At 38.9% G+C, this 16,872-nt stretch overlaps 1 protein-coding gene across 1 annotated transcript; it reads right to left on the bottom strand.

Annotated features, from left to right (window-relative positions):
* Positions 1–9,726: 9,726 nt before the first annotated feature.
* On the bottom strand, positions 9,727–11,297 carry LOC128533983 (putative C-type lectin domain family 20 member A). The gene is made up of 3 exons (XM_053508232.1): positions 10,968–11,297; positions 10,784–10,875; positions 9,727–10,267 (listed from the first exon to the last, which is right to left on the bottom strand). The coding sequence occupies exons 1-3, from the start codon at positions 11,272–11,274 to the stop codon at positions 10,142–10,144; spliced, it is 525 nt and encodes a 174-aa protein (XP_053364207.1). The 5' UTR covers positions 11,275–11,297; the 3' UTR covers positions 9,727–10,141.
* Between the last annotated feature and the right edge of the window lie 5,575 nt (positions 11,298–16,872).

The raw sequence follows: 16,872 nt of genomic DNA, 5'->3' as shown, positions 1-16,872 counted from the left end.
GCGAAAGTTTGCGTTTGTGTTAGCGTTTAAATTACATACTTTTTTCATTTATACAATAATACAATAATAATATTAATAGCAACTAGTTTTTAATAGCAACTAGTTTTTACATCTCATACTATTTGGCTTCACCTTTTTCTGCGCTTTTTGGAGAACGTGCGAGTTTCTTCTTCTAAGAACAACAAACGGAATTCAGCTTCAAACAACTAAAACTCTGACTCAGGGTAGGTTATCATGTCTAATATTCAGCTCGTTCAGTGTGTAGAGTGCAGGATGTTTAGACATTCTTCCTCCGTCGTTAGTGGTAATTTTATTTGTGATAGGTGTGTGTTAGTGAGCACTCTGAAGGAGAAGATATCAGCGTTAGAGGAGCGCATCCAGACTTTAGAGAGGGTTAGAGAGTGTAAGAGCAGTGTTATTCCTGTAGCCGACAGTCTGGGTGCCGCAGGCGGAGATAACCAGCCCCCGACTCCGGCATTAGAGCCCTCACAGCGGGGCGAGTGGGTGACGACTCGGCAGCATACTCGTTCAGCCAAACGCTAAGGCTAGCCCACCGGAGCACACCTCTTTTGCGCTTCACGTGTCCAACAGGTTTGCTCTCCTCAGTGATGCACCCACTGAGAAACCTGAAAGAGCTCTGGTTATAGGAGACTCTATAATGAGTCACGTGAAATTAGCCAGGCCTTTAGGGGCGCCAGCGGCAGTGGTTAGGTGTATCCCGGGAGCCAGAGCACCGGACATAGCAGGTAATCTTAGGGCTCTAGGACAGCACAGGTTCTCCAAGATAGTGGTACATGCTGGAGCTAATGATATACGCCTTCGTCAGTCAGAGGTTAGTAAGAATAACTTTATAGAGGTGTTTAAATTAGCGAAGGCGATGTCCGATGGAGTAGTATGCTCTGGTCCCATCCCAATGAGACGTGGTGACATAACTTACAGCAGGTTATGGTCGCTGAACCGCTGGATGTCCAGGTGGTGCTCCGAAAACAACGTGGGCTTTATTGATAATTGGAAGACCTTTGAGGGCAAAGCTGGCCTGTTAGGACGGGACGGTGTCCATCCCACTCGGGAAGGTGCTGCTCTTATTTCTTGCAGTATAGCTCATAGTCTTAGAAAAGGCCTAGTTAATCGGTGACAATCCAGAGCCCAGGCCAGGGAGCAGACAGACAGGCTAAACCAACCGTCTGCTAGCTGCATAGAGTCGTCATTCAGGGTTCACTGTATTGAGACTGTGTCTGTTCCCCGAGCTAAAAACAAATTTAGAAAGACTCAGAAAGTCTGTTTTAGTAATTTAATTAACATAAAGACCACAAACTTGGATCAGACTGAATGCGCAGCCGACACCTCTGATCTGAAGCTAGGACTGTTAAATATTAGATCTCTCGCATCTAAAGCAGTTATAGTTAATGAAATATCACAGATCAGGAATTTGATATACTCTGTTTAACAGAAACCTGGATTAAACAGGATGAGTATGTAGCTCTAAATGAAGCTAGTCCTCCTGGATACAGCTACATACACCAGCCTCGGTTAACTGGTAGAGGAGGAGGCGTCGCAGTTATTCACAATGATAATTTGACTATTGTACAAAAACATGGACACAAATTTAATTCATTTGAAATTCTTTATAGTAACATAAGTGTATTTAACTATATTAAGTCAGCTCAGTCGATCCCGCTAATTGTCATTTACAGACCTCCAGGGCCGTACTCTGAATTTTTTAGTGAATTTGCAGATTTCCTCTCAAACCTAGTCGTTTCTGTGGACAAAGTGTTAATTGCTGGAGATTTTAATATTCATTTTGAAAACCCAGAAGACCCTCTGAGAACAGCATTTATGTCCATACTGGACTCGGTAGGAGTAAATCAGTGTGTAGTAGGACCCACTCATAAAGCAGGTCACACTTTAGATTTAATAATATTATTCAGATTAAGTATAAGAAATTTATTCACAATTCCACTATCTAAAGTTATCTCAGATCACTATCTTGTCTCAATTCAAGTGTGTCACAATAATAATGTACGCACAGCGCCGCGCTACCGTATGAAACGTACATTCACATCAACTACCCAACAGAGTTTTATCAGTAATCTCCCAGAGTTCCCAACTTCGATTAGATCACCGTCTGACCCCACAGAACTCGATCAGGCGACTGAATATTTAGAGTCGACATTTCGCTATACCTTAGATAATGTAGCTCCAGTTAAAAGAAAAATTATTAGAGATAAGAAACTTGCTCCCTGGTATAACGATCACACGCGCACTTTAAAACAGACCGCTCGGAAATTAGAACGTAAATGGCGTCAAACTAAATTACTAGTATTTCAAATAGCATGGAAGGAGAGCATCCTGAACTATAGAAAAGCTCTTAGTGTAGCTAGATCAACATATCTCTCCACTCTTATAGAAAATAACAAAAATAATCCTAGATTCTTATTTAATGCTGTAGCCAAATTAACCAAAAATAAGACCACTGCAGAAATCTCCACAACAACATCATGCAATACTGAGGACTTCATGAACTTTTTTAATAATAAAATTGTAAATATTAGGCATAAAATTGAGGTTTTGAAACCGAACAATGTAATTGATGCAGATGTTAATCTAGTCATGTCAGATCAGAACCTAGAATACTTTACTCCCCTTGAAGAGAATGAACTAATTTCACTCATCTCTTCTTCAAATTCATCAACCTGTATATTAGATCCTGTACCGACACATTTTCTTAAACAGATAGTACCAGCAATAACAGAACCCCTGTTGAGAATAATTAATTCTTCACTCAGCATTGGTTATGTTCCAAAATCTTTTAAATTAGCAGTTATCAAACCAATAATTAAGAAACCTGACCTCGACCCCTGTCAGCTGTCCAATTACAGGCCAATATCAAACCTCCCCTTTATCTCTAAGATTCTGGAAAAGATAGTAGCGGAGCAGCTATGCTCATATATACATAGAAATGGCATACATGAACTGTATCAGTCAGGATTTAGGCCTCATCACAGTACAGAGACAGCACTTGTTAAAGTAGTAAATGACATTCTATTGGCCTCTGATCAGGGTTGTGTAACTATGCTTGTATTACTTGACCTCAGTGCAGCTTTTGACACTGTTGATCATACTATTCTTCTTCACAGATTAGAAAATGTAGTGGGAATTAAGGGTACAGCCCTCTCCTGGCTCAGATCCTATCTGACCCATCGTTATCAGTATGTAGACTTAAATGGTGATTATTCTGCATGTTCTCTAGTGGAGTTTGGCGTTCCGCAGGGTTCAGTTTTAGGTCCACTGCTTTTTTCCCTTTACATGCTTCCTCTGGGCAACATAATCCGTAAGCATGGTATTAGTTTTCATTGTTATGCTGACAATACACAGTTATATGTCTCAGCAAAACCTGATGAGAAAAAACAGCTTACTAAAGTTGAGCAATGTGTGCAGGACATAAGAAATTGGATGCTAATTAACTTCCTTCTGCTAAATCCGGATAAGACAGAAGTTCTAGTCATAGGACCGCATACAGCTAGGAGTAAAATTTTAGATCACACCGTAACTTTAGATGGCCTTTCTGTTCCATCAAATGCAACAGTGAAAGACCTTGGTGTGATCATTGATTCCAGCCTTTCATTTGAAGCACATGTAGATAATATTACCAGGATAGCATTCTTTCACCTCAGAAATATTGCCAGGATAAGAAATTTATTGTCGCTAAACGATGCAGAAAAACTAGTTCATGCTTTTATCACCTCTAGGTTGGACTATTGTAATGCCTTACTGTCTGGTTGCTCAGCTAGATGCATAAATAAGCTTCAGCTAGTCCAGAATGCAGCAGCAAGAGTCCTTACTAGAACCAGAAGATATGAGCACATCACCCCTATCTTATCTTCACTCTATTGGCTCCCTGTGAAATTTAAAATACTACTCTTGACATATAAAGCATTAAATGGTCTCGCGCCGCAGTACCTGAGCGAACTTCTAGTGTCTTACAATCCGCCACGCCTACTTCGATCAAAGGATGCAGGCTGCTTGTCAGTACCGCGTATTATGAAAAATACAGCTGGGGGCAGAGCTTTTTCTTACAAAGCCCCAAAATTATGGAATAGTCTTCCAAATAGTGTTCGGGACTCAGACACAGTCTCAGTGTTTAAGTCCAGGCTAAAAACCTATTTATTTAGCCAAGCATTTTTATAAATAGATTAGCCTTAGGTAAAGGAGCAGATCTGGGGGACTCATGGACGTAGAGTATTATGGTGAACTGGTATGTTTGGATGCTGTCTTCCTCACTCTCATTGATCACTCAGATTTGCTGACGGTGAGGTGATTGTTTGCTTTACATCTCAGATCCCCCTCATGTCTGTGTTTCCTTCTGGCTCTCCCTTTTAGTTATGCTGTCATAGTTAGTCCTGCCGGAGTCTCTGCTTGCACTCTACAGTTAATATACATTCACATTATACATTGTGTGACTGTGACCATACCTAACTGCCATCTCTCCTCTTCTTCTCTTTCCTCCCCTCTTTCTCTTTCCTCTCTCCTCCTGTCTCCCCCTTTCACTCTTTCTCTCTCCCTCGACCTACACATGTCGTTCCTGAGCTGCCAGTGATTCAGACTCCCTCTGCCCTCCGGACCTGTCTGACCCATCCTGGTGCCCCGCTTCTGGCTGAAGATCTCGTCACATGGATGCCCCGTGTGTCTCTCTGGAAAGCGTCTGGTGTCTGGGAATGATTCTCTCTACCTAGAAAATGGTTCTGGCCTTGACTGGTGTTGGCAACTGTTGACTGGAACTTCTTACAAGTCTACCTGGGTCTTCAATAACTACCTGGACTCCATATTAACATCAGTTAACATCAGCTATTATAGCTGAACTGCCTCCCACCCTACACACTGTATAAATGCAGATCATTTACTGCTTTCTGTTTCACCCAAATGAGGATGGGTTCCCTGTTAAGTCTGGTTCTTCTCAAGGTTTCTTCCTATTACAATCTCAGGGAGTTTTTCCTTGCCACTGTCGCCCTCGGCTTGCTCACCAGGGACAAACTGACCATTTTGATTCATACAAATTCACATTTCATACAAACTTAAATAATTCTTTTGACTGTGTAAAGCTGCTTTGCGGCAATGAAAATTACTAAAAGCGCTATACAAATAAAATTGAATTAAATTGAATTTCTGGTAAAAGTAACTAGTTAGAGTTCTTTTTCATGGCAGAACTTCGTGGAACATCAGACGGTCACTCGTGGTGGCTCACAGTGCCTAATATCGTTTCTCACCATGAGTCAAACTGCATAGGTAAGATAGGGGTATAACAGCAGGAATAACAGAGAGGGGGGGGGGGGGGGTTATCTGGCATGGGGCTTGTAGGACGACTTTCACACACACAATAATGGAATCACTGCTGTCTGGCTCACGGATTACATAAATTGTCTGAATAACGGGTTACATTTTTGAAAATATACTCAAACAACTAAGTACTTAAATGGCGGACCTAACGTGTTAGATTACTTGTTACATCAAAAAAGTAATCCAAGAACTCTAACGCATTACTTTGTAGTGCCTTACACCCAACTCTGTTGCTGCTCCTGTTATGTGTAATGTTACAGATGCATATTTAGTTAAACATACTTGTGTATGCAGCAATATAACAATATGATAATGTTAATTAACATAATATTAATCCTAGTGAAATAATATAGAAGTAGGTAGAGAGTAGGACAGGGCTTAAAATATAATGGGTTCACTCAGAGGTGAGACAAGAAAAGCAGACGACTATGAGACAGGTCATAAAACACAAATGGGATGGGTTGTGATAGTCAGTGAACAGTGTGTACCCAAAGTACATGGGAAAAAAACCCTAAAGTGACACAGACATGAACTGTACTTATTTTATAATTAGCAGTCATGTGTATGATAAATAGACAAGATACCGTAAGACGCCTGGTGCTGGACCCGACAGAGACACGAGCATAAGATAAGGCACCAGGTTCCAGGCTTGGCAGAGACACGAGCACCCTTAACAAGGGATTAAAGCATGTGTTGGATATATGTGCTACAAGTAACCAAAAGACACACAATTAGTTTTACGAATACTGAGTTTAATAAGAGTGGACACAAAAATAACCCAGAATGTGCATCTAAATAATACCAAACAAAAAGATGCTTACCTATGGACTGTAGAATAAATATGCACTGCATTGTTATTTTTTTTATAAACTAAGCAAAAATAATGGAAAGATAATGGAAAGTAAATTAAAATCAAAATTAATTATAAGGGGAAAAATATAATCAATTGGTACAGATGACGTAGGGAGTCAGATGACGAGGTATATGAAGTAACATAATATGGTAGAAAAACATAAACATAATGGAAGAATTCCTTGGGAAACGTTTGCCTAAAATGGGTTTATAATTTTGTAAGGAGAAGAAAAAAAGGACTAAGGGAGGAGATAAGGTGTGCATCCCTCCCTTTGAAAACTGTATATAATGGGCCTGCATGTAACTAATTAGCTAATTAGCAATAGGCAACAGTTTATAGTCTGCTTAGAGCTACGAGTCTACTCTTACCTCTTTTAATAAGCTAGCGGTTAGCATACTGATAATAGCTTGCTTATAACTTAAATGTATTTAAACAAGCATTTTACAGAAACAGTTGTTTAATTGTTTAAATCAGATATTTGTCGAAATATAAATTAATAATCAAGCTAGTTTTATTATGATCAGCGTTAGCAGTTAGCATAGTGATATTAGCTGGATTATAAATCCATATTTAGATATATATTACAGAGATTTCATGGAGATGATTGTTTACACAGTGTGTTTAATTGTCTAAATGAAACTGATATTTCTTTTAATGACTGCCATTTACACTCGGCTCAGCATTTCCCCAAAAAATTCCAATAGTATTAGCCCTGCTGCAAAGTTATAAATCTACTGTTTACTGCCTTAAAATGTAACATCCAATTAATTTTATATATTAAACAGTACCTAGTAGGTGTGTCCAGTTAAAATTTAGTAAATGGTAATGTTATCACACTATAATTCACTGTATACTCCATCATGATAAGTCTTGGTGCTGCTCCGGCAAAATCCCATAGTGCCTTGCACATTACCTTTAGTATTTAGCTTACAACTTAAATGAAAAAGAGATTTCTCACATTGGAAAAAATTATTTATAAAAAATTATAAGGAAATTATTCTTTCTTATTACTGACACAAAGTTTTTTTAGCGCATGTTAACAGGTTTTGCCAGATATCTGATAATAATGAAGCTGGGAAAATAATAAAAGATATAGACAGGTAATACTTATTGATCACTTTATTGCCAGTTGATCATGTGATTGCATGAACAGGCTATGCCACAGTGAAACAGGAACTGTGAATAGTGCAAATTTTTCAGAGCATTTAAAAAAAAAAAAAAAAACATCATAAGAGTATAAGAGACCAGTGAGCCCTTGTAAGAAAAGAATGTGCTGAGTATACTTGCAGCCATACTAAGTGTCAGTATACCTTAAGTGTATTAATGATTAGTTAATTTGAAGTGTGCTATTTTTGACATACGAGTTTTGTACTTAATATATTTTAATTGTAATTAAGTTGTAGTAAAGCATAGCTTTAAATGTATTAAATACCATAAGCAAAGTACATAAGATTTAACAACAACACATTAAACAATACATTCTATAGCTTAAAGTATGGACTTAATTACAAATTACCTAACAAAAATCATAAAATTTACCTTATGCCGAAGAAAACAAAGTAATAATGATACGAACTAACGCACGCAATGATGCAGCTTCAGCCGTTAATTCAAACTAGAGGGGGGTGGCAATCAGAAAAGATGATTAGCTGGTGTTGCACTGATTGTAGTCTCTGGTTGGCTGCATAATAGTAAATAGAACTATGAGTTTTTGAGTTTGTTGTACTCATTTTTTTTAGTTGTTGCAAATCAAATAAATTGTTGTTGGTCTTTCGGCTGCTCCTGGCAATGGGTCGCTACAGCAGACAATCCGGTCCGCACACAAGCTTGGCACAGGTTTTACACCAGATGCCCTTCCTGACGTAACCCTTCCATTTTATCTGGTCTTGGGACAGGCACTTCATCCAGTTGTTGGGAATCGAACCCGGGCCTTTCACATGGCAGGTGAAACACCTACCACTGAGCCACAAGTGGGGCACCTTGCCCTGATGACGTCAGACACAAAATCGCTAGTCTAAAAGATTTTAAGTTGGTGGAAGTTTAAGGTGACAGTTACTGTTACTTAAGTACTTAAAAGATACATAAAATAAAATTTGTTCAGCTAACTTGAAAAGTGTCATTTCTACAAACTCATAAATACCAAAAAGTTCTAAATACTCATAAAGGTCTAGTAATTTGAACTAATTGTAATTATTTAAGTTAACAGTACTCAATATGTTTAATTACTTTGAGCATTAGGGTTTACAATGTGGAATAGTTGCAGACTTATAACGCTGCTGCAGTTTGTGCAAGTGTAACTTTATGAAAGTGAGCGCACAGAAGAGTGAGAGATCTTGAATGGGCAAAAACGAGTTTGAGAGAGCATACGCGAGGGAGAGAGATTCAGCATGCAAAAACGAGTCTAAAGCGCGAGAGAGTAGTGCACTAAATATAGGTACATATGAATAAGTACATTTAAATTTAACTAATAATATACCGAGACTACCGTATATTAAAAATTGTATTCTATTGTATACTTTCTGTACATTTGTACAATGATTATTTTGAGCATGTTTTTTTTTTAAATATACCAAAAATACATTGAACAACAAAGTTTAAATATGTATACTTTGGAAATTTGACCAAGCTTTTACTTAAAGTATATTTTCCAATAATATATTTTTTGGAAAGTGTACTTTAATACAATTATTTCAAAGTAAATTAAAGTTTAATTACAAAATTTGGTAAAAGCATGATGTTAGTATACTTTTTATATTTTAACTGATAGTACAATTTTTTGTTATTACATTTGCAATGTACTATCAAAGATTTCAATATATTTGTAATACACTAAAGTGTTTTTTTTTTCACAAGGAAGTGACACGAGGAACAGATGGGGTTTAAGAGAGACCAAACATGGACAAAAATATATAGCATGATTTTCTCTTTATCATATTGCATAGTTGTATGAATTCTACATCGTCTGAAATAAAATTTGTAAATAAACAATGTTTATGATGAGGAAAAAAAATAAGAATATACCCATGTACATTCACTGCCTGGCCAAAAAAAGGCATTACCTGTATATAACTAAGCAAATAGTTAACAGCCTTCCACTAAATAATTACTGAAGTGATTAATATGGTTCAGCTGCAACAAGTTCAAGTATCTGATACAGTAGATAGCTTCTCAATTTTTAAACAATTATGTCAGAATCCATATTCTGTGATTGTGGCAAAGATTGTACTCTGTTGCAGAAGGGTCAAATTATTGTCCTGTATCAAGCAAAGAAAATAAATAAGAAGATTGCTGAGACTACTAAAATTGGGTTAAGAACTAAAAAACTCATTATTAAAACTTCAAAGAACAAGTGTGGTCAGAGAATATTTTAAATGATCATTTATATCTTTAGTGATATCAAATCATTTAAAATAGAGAGTAGGACTCATCGCTAGATTTAATGTTGAAAGTAAGAGAATTTCCACACACAATGCAAAGATAACTCAAGGGATTGGGAATACCCAGCTGTTTGGCCTCAAGAAAACCTCATATCACTGATACTAATTGGAAAGAAGGTATAAATTGTGTCGAGAATTGGGAAAAACAGGTAATGTGGTCTGATGAGTCCAGAATTAACCTGTTCCAGAGTGATGGGCAAATCAGGGTTAAATAAAAAAGGTGGATTAAGTGACGCACCCATCATGCCTAGTTCCTACTGTACAAGCCTGTGGGGGCAGTTATATGATCTGAGATTTCTTTTGTTCAGCAATTTTATGTCAGGCAATTATACAATTTGGTTACAGTGTCATTAACAACTTTAACATTTTTAACATGGACAATAAAAATAAAACTGTGTTAAAAATTAACTAGAGGAATAAAATAAGTTTTTCCCTTTACCATTCCAGAATGTCCCAGTGTAAACATTTTGCTCAATCTAAAATGGCTCTACAGAATTTAAAGGTCACAGCTAAAAACTTAGAGTTCTCCTTTTTCTGTACCATCCTTTGCTTTCTTCTTGTCAAACACCTGTCCATCTGGTTGCTTTTTCCAATTAACCTTGATGTCTTCTGCCTTTCCATGATTCATCAGTTTCAGCTGGATCTAAAAATGATAAAATAATTCAATTCAATTCAATTTTATTTGTGTAGCGCTTTTAACAATTGGCATTGTCCCAAAGCAGCTTTACACAATCAAAAGAATTATTTAAGTTTGTATGGAATTTTATGGGGTATGAATCAAAAACAAACAAACAAACAAAGACTTTTACTACTATATAATTCAGGATAGAAACACTAGTCTCATGTGAAAGTTGAACCTATCAGGCTACGATTACAATAGTGGTTGGGTATGATGAAAGTTCTGGCTGCAGTTCCAACAGCAGTAAAGTGCATCATAACTGGATGTCTGTGAAGATTCTCAGTCATCCAGGTGAGTTTAATAGGGGGTAAAGTCATGTCCACTGGACTTCATTCTTGTTAGATAGAAACGTTTCACTACTCATTCAAGTAGTAGAGATTAAAGATGAATGAGTAGTGAAACATATCTTTCTAACAAGAAAAAAAGTCCACTTGACATGACTCGAGATATAAGTGGAGTCTTGTGAAGGATGAGACTTACCTGCTCCAAGATGGCCGTCTTAATTGCAGGATCGTTCAAATCTTGATTGGACTGGACCATTACCTCCATTATTTGTTGTTTTCCTGTGATTGCTTAATGGAAAAATGTGAGGACACATAAAAATAAAAATAATGAAATACACATTCTATAAGCAGTTTAAAATTAAATAATTATGCTAACTCACCTGAGTAACAGAAGAAAGGCATTATGTCTGAGCACTGTGCATCAGCAACCTGACTGTTATCTAAATAACCACAATTTTCTTTCCCAAGAGCATTATCAGGTTTTTTAAGCATCCAGCTGATGGGAAAAGTAGTGAAGTTGGTTTGGTCAATCCACTTCCAGGAGTCTCTGAACAGACCAAACCAGATAGCCCCAGTAGTCCCATTAATCAGTTCCAAGAGTATCGGGTTTTCTGTTGCATTAGAACTGGCCAAATCTGTATGGTGTGTTCTGCAGTAAATTTGGGCATTGTACCATGACATACCCATAGTGAAGTAAGTGTACCTCTTACTGCCAGTTTCATTTTCTGTAAGTAATGAGAAGAGGAAACATCTCCAAATTCCAAACCAACCCAGTGCCCATGCAATGTTACATGTAAAATTTTTATTACATTTACATTTTATAACAATTCTAGTAACTCAAGCATCTTAACACATTTCCCTACTACCACCGTGTCAGAATGCGAGCAGGTTTAAAAATTTAACACCATTTCTAGTCATATACCCACAAGAAACATGCATAGTCACCTGCTACTTTACACAGTAACCCTTTATCACCCTGCCCTCATTCTCTTCCAGCTTAAAGCAAAAGGCACAAAGTTGGTTTTCATAAAGAATACCAAAGATCTCACTTCGACTCAAGCCTTATGGACTGTTAAACTACCTCTGAACTGAAAATTCTTCAGTTAGCATTTTTCACACCAGAATAATTACCAAAAAGCTAATGAATCATTATATTTGGAGTCTACAATGTTAATATAAGACAACCTTCCTTATATACAAAATAAATAAGTGCAATTCCATACCATCAAAGCATATAAAGGGGAGTGAAGCTGTACATAATGAGTCACCCCAACCACCTAGTCTTATGTAACCACACGACTGGTGTCCACCAGCGTTGTTAGGTTCTCCGGCCATCCACGGTACCGTACTGCCCAATCCCTCATCTCCATAGGACCAGCGCCAGCTGTTGATATCATTGTACAATCCAATCCAAGCACTGGAAGTGAATTGTTGTGTCTGTGCCAGATTCTGCACTTTAACCAATTCATCGTTATTTTCGATGATGGCCAGGTCAGTGTGCTCGGCTTGGCAGTAAGCCCGAGCATCATTCCAGTTTTTCATTTGCTGGATCAGATAGTACTTACGAATGACAGACAGCACAAGGGGGAGGTCTCCTGTGGAGAGAAGATTTAAAAGTTGGATTCACTGTTTGAATACATTTACATTTTAAGTAACTTTATATTATGAAAGATATTTTGTTGACAGCAAGTTTAAAATGCTGAAATGTATTTGTTTATAAAAACATTAAATATTTCTATAATGATCCATCTCTACTTAATAATTATTAAACGTGTTTTTGTTTCCACAGAGTGGGGCCGCCAGTTTAGGAGAATGGGTGATAAATTTTCTTCATTTTGTAGAATCGGGGGTGTCTGCTGTTTTACTCAAACATACACAAACTTCTCTCACCTGTGAGGAACAGTATTATGAACAGACGATGCTCCATTGCTGATGTTAGAAGACTCACTAAAAAATATGATTAAAGTTACAAAAAAGTTAATCAAGTTAAGGTATTCTGGTAGTAAAATATTTACATAACAATGATTAATTTGTAAAAAAAAATTAAATTATAAAAAAAATAAAAAAATAATAATAATAATAATTAAAGCAACTAAATAATTCTGGACCAAATTTTGGCTAAATCTACATATAATACAATGAATTATGCCACCAAGTTAACCCAAGGTGTATTTGCCACAGTCATGTCCTAGAATACCAAATTCAGGCTAAACCTCACTCTGAAATTAGGCATCAGGCTACACATGTACCACATGTACCAGCTGCAGAAAAATGAGTTCATGCTTTTATCACCTCTAGGTTGCTCTATTGTAACGCCTTACTGTCTGGTCGTTCAATTAGGTGCATAAACAAGCTTAAGTTCATCCAAATTGCAGCAGCAAGAGTAAATCAGAAAATATCAACACTGCATTTGTCATGTGTCACGTCTTTTCCACCACCCGTTTGTTTATCCCCTTTTTTCCCCACACTGTCACTTTCCCCACGTGCTCATGTTTTCCCCCAGCCTGTCCGCCCCGTCTACACACCTCCGCCTCATCTCCTCCGCTAATGTTTCCAGTGCTTTAAGCACGCGCTGTTCAGATCGCTGGATTATTGTGTGTATTTATACCTCGCTTCTCTCGCGTTTTCTTTCATTGTCTTTCACGTTACGACCTCGCTTTGTTTTTGACCTTGCGCTTTCCTTTTGACTACGTCTCTCGCTTCGTGTTTTTGTTTTTGACGCTTTGCTGACGGACTCACGGCATTCAATCCTCGCTTACGCTTCCGACCACGCCCCTACATCTCGATACAGTCATAATCCGCACTTGGATTTATATTGTTCTGCCCCGCGCCCGTGACAGCATTGGCTTTCATGAAATTTCACATTTTATGATGTATAAACTAAAAGAAATGCTAGTGTCTTATAATCCTACAATGCCTACTTTAATCAAAGTATGCAGACTGTCTAGGCTGAAAACTTACGGTGGTGTGAAAAACTATTTGCCCCCTTCCTGATTTCTTTTTCTTTTGCATGTTTGTCACACTTAAATGTTTCTGATCATCAAACACATTAAACTATTAGTCAAAGATAACACAAGTGAACACAAAATGCAGTTTTTAAATGATGGTTTTTATTATTTAGGGAGAAAAAAAATTCAAACCTACATGACCCTGTGTGAAAAAGTAATTGTCCCCTGAACCTAATAACTGGTTGGGCCACCCTTAGCAGCAATAACTGCAATCAAGCGTTTGCGATAACTTGCAACGAGTCTTTTACAGCGCTCTGGAGGAATTTTGGCCCACTCATCTTTGCAGAATTGTTGTAATTCAGCTTTATTTAAGGGGTTTTCTAGCATGAACCGCCTTTTTAAGGTCATGCCACAACATCTCAATAGGATTCAGGTCAGGACTTTGACTAGGCCACTTCAAAGTCTTCATTTTGTTTTTCTTTAGCCATTCAGAGGTGGATTTGCTGGTGTGTTTTGGGTCATTGTCCTGCTGCAGCACCCAAGATCGCTTTAGCTTGAGTTGACGAACAGATGGCCGGACATTCTCCTTAAGGATTTTTTGGTAGACAGTAGAATTCATGGTTCCATCTATCACAGCAAGCCTTACAGGTCCTGAAGCAGCAAAACAACCCCAGACCATCACACTACCACCAAATACAAATTCAAATTCAAATTTTATTTGTCACATACACAAACATACACAGTACGAAATGTAGTGAAATGCATTATTTCCTATTTTACTATATTTTACATATTTTACATATTTTACTGTTGGTATGATGTTCTTTTTCTGAAATGCTGTGTTACTTTTACGCCAGATGTAACGGGACACGCACCTTCCAAAAAGTTCAACTTTTGTCTCGTCAGTCCACAAGGTATTTTCCCAAAAGTCTTGGCAATCATTGAGATGTTTTTTAGCAAAATTGAGACGAGCCTTAATGTTCTTTTATGCTTAAGTGGTTTGCGCCTTGAAAATCTGCCATGCAGGCCGTTTTTGCCCAGTCTCTTTCTTATGGTGGAGTCGTGAACACTGACCTTAATGATTCCTGGCCTCTTGGATGAGTTGTCTCTGCGCTCTTGGGGTAATTTTGGTCGGCTGGCCACTGTTCACCACTGTTCCATGTTTTTGCCATTTGTGGATAATGGCTCTCACTGTGGTTCGCTGGAGTCCCAAAGCTTTAGAAATGGCTTTATAACCTTTACCAGACTGATAGATCTCAATTACTTTTGTTCTCATTTGTTCCTGAATTTCTTTGAATCTTGGCATGATGTCTAGCTTTTGAGGTGCTTTTGGTCTACTTCTCTGTCAGGTAGCTCCTATTTAAATGATTTCTTAATTAAAACAGGTGTAGGTTTGGATTTTTTTTCTCCCTAAATAATAAAAAACATCATTTAAAAACTGCATTTTGTGTTTACTTGTGTTATCTTTGACTAATAGTTAAATGTGTTTGATGATCAGAAACATTTAAGTGTGACAAACATGCAAAAGAATAAGAAATCAGCAAATAGTTTTTCACACCACTGTATTTATTTAGCTAATGATTTTTTTGTTGTGCATAGATTTCAATTTCAATTTTATTTGTATAGCGCTTTTAACAATTGGCATTGTCCCAAAGCAGCTTAACACAGCTTAACAAGTTTGTATGGAATTTGAATGTTTATGAATCAAAATGGTCAGATAGTCCCTGACTAAAGATTTGCCTCTTCCCCACTCTCCTTGATTACTCAGGTTTGTTGACTTAGGTTTGTCTTTACTTACAAATTTCCTCTGATTTTTGTGTTTCCTACTGGCTCTTCCTTTTGGTTATGCTGTCATAATTAGTCCTGCTGGAGTTCCTGTTTGCACTCTGCACTCAATATGCATTTACCTTATACATTATGTGATTGTGACCATACTTAACTGTTTTCTCTCTCTCTATCTCTCTCTTTCTCTCCCTCTATCAATATTCCCTAAAGGCCAATACAAAGAGATACAGATACAGAGACACCATATAGAACTAATATCATTTTTATAAACATCCACAATAATGACACAGTCCTTTCACTCATCCATTCACCTCATTAATTATGGACACAGTCATGCACACTACACTTTGTCATGCACACTCAAGCCGCGACCGGCACTAGGACCCGGAAGTAATGCGGTCGCGAACCAGGAAGTATAATAGGAGTAAACAAACCACAGTACAACGCTCGTCATTGAGTTGCCCGATGTTGCCTCGTTTGCGGTCATCTAACTGTGAGTACTCACCTTTTTGGCTTCGCTTTCTTGCTGAGTGTGTATTTATAGGACACGGGTTAGATTGTGTCTTTCCCTTGCTCCCCAATCGTGAGAGTCCTTAGACTAACTGCGTGATTATCCTGCCTATTCGTGTCACTCCGCGTTTGGGTTTACCAGTCACGCTACACAGGGCTAACCGCTAAAGCTACGTCTTCTGGTCACCTCAGGTTAGTTCTTGACAGAATGACTGAGCCTTCCGCGGTGAACCCAGCGGAGTATGCGCGTCTCTGCGATGTGGTGGATCAGCATGCCATGCTCATCAATCAGCTAACCCACCACGCCACCAAGTACTCCACCGATCGGCTTCGCATTGCTCTTCTCGTATCGTTGTTGTCCGGGCAGGCAGCTGAGTGGGCCACGGCAGTCCTTCGAGCAGACACCGATACCACCCATTCCTACAACGAGTTCACCAGCCAGCTCAGACTCACCTTTGAACATCCTGCGGGCGAGGTGGAGACCGACACAAAGCTTTACCACCTGCGGCAGGGAGGATTGTCCGTGAGTCGCTATACTGCCGAATTCCGCACCCTCGCAGTACAGACAGCCTGGGGAGACGCCGCGCTCCGGACATCTTACTACGAGGGACTAGCTTCACGCATCAAGGATGAACTGGCCGGACGAGAACTCCCCGCCACACTGGAGGGGGTGATCCAGCTCGCCCTCCGCATCAACCAGCGCCTCCTCTCTCGTCCGAAGCCAGCCCAGAGGACCCTGCCGCCTGCTCTAACCTACGCCTACACGTCACCTCGACCATCCACCACCTTCACTTCCGCCATCACTGAACCCGTCAGATCTCCACCTCCTGCCGTGGTTAACACCGGAGCCGGGGAACCCATGCAATTAGGATCCCTGACCGTGGCAGAACGAGAACGCTGGTTCCGAGAGGGTCTGTGCGCCTATTGTGGGTCAGCGGCCCATCACCGGACGATCTGCCCGCTACGCCCGGGAAACGCGCAGCCCCGGTGAGCAGGGGGAGAGACTCACCGGGCGCCATCCACCTCTCCACCACCACCACAA

Source organism: Clarias gariepinus, chromosome 12, assembly GCF_024256425.1.
Source record: "Clarias gariepinus isolate MV-2021 ecotype Netherlands chromosome 12, CGAR_prim_01v2, whole genome shotgun sequence".
Classification (NCBI taxonomy): domain Eukaryota; kingdom Metazoa; phylum Chordata; class Actinopteri; order Siluriformes; family Clariidae; genus Clarias; species Clarias gariepinus.
This window is presented reverse-complemented; position numbering and strand designations above follow the sequence as displayed.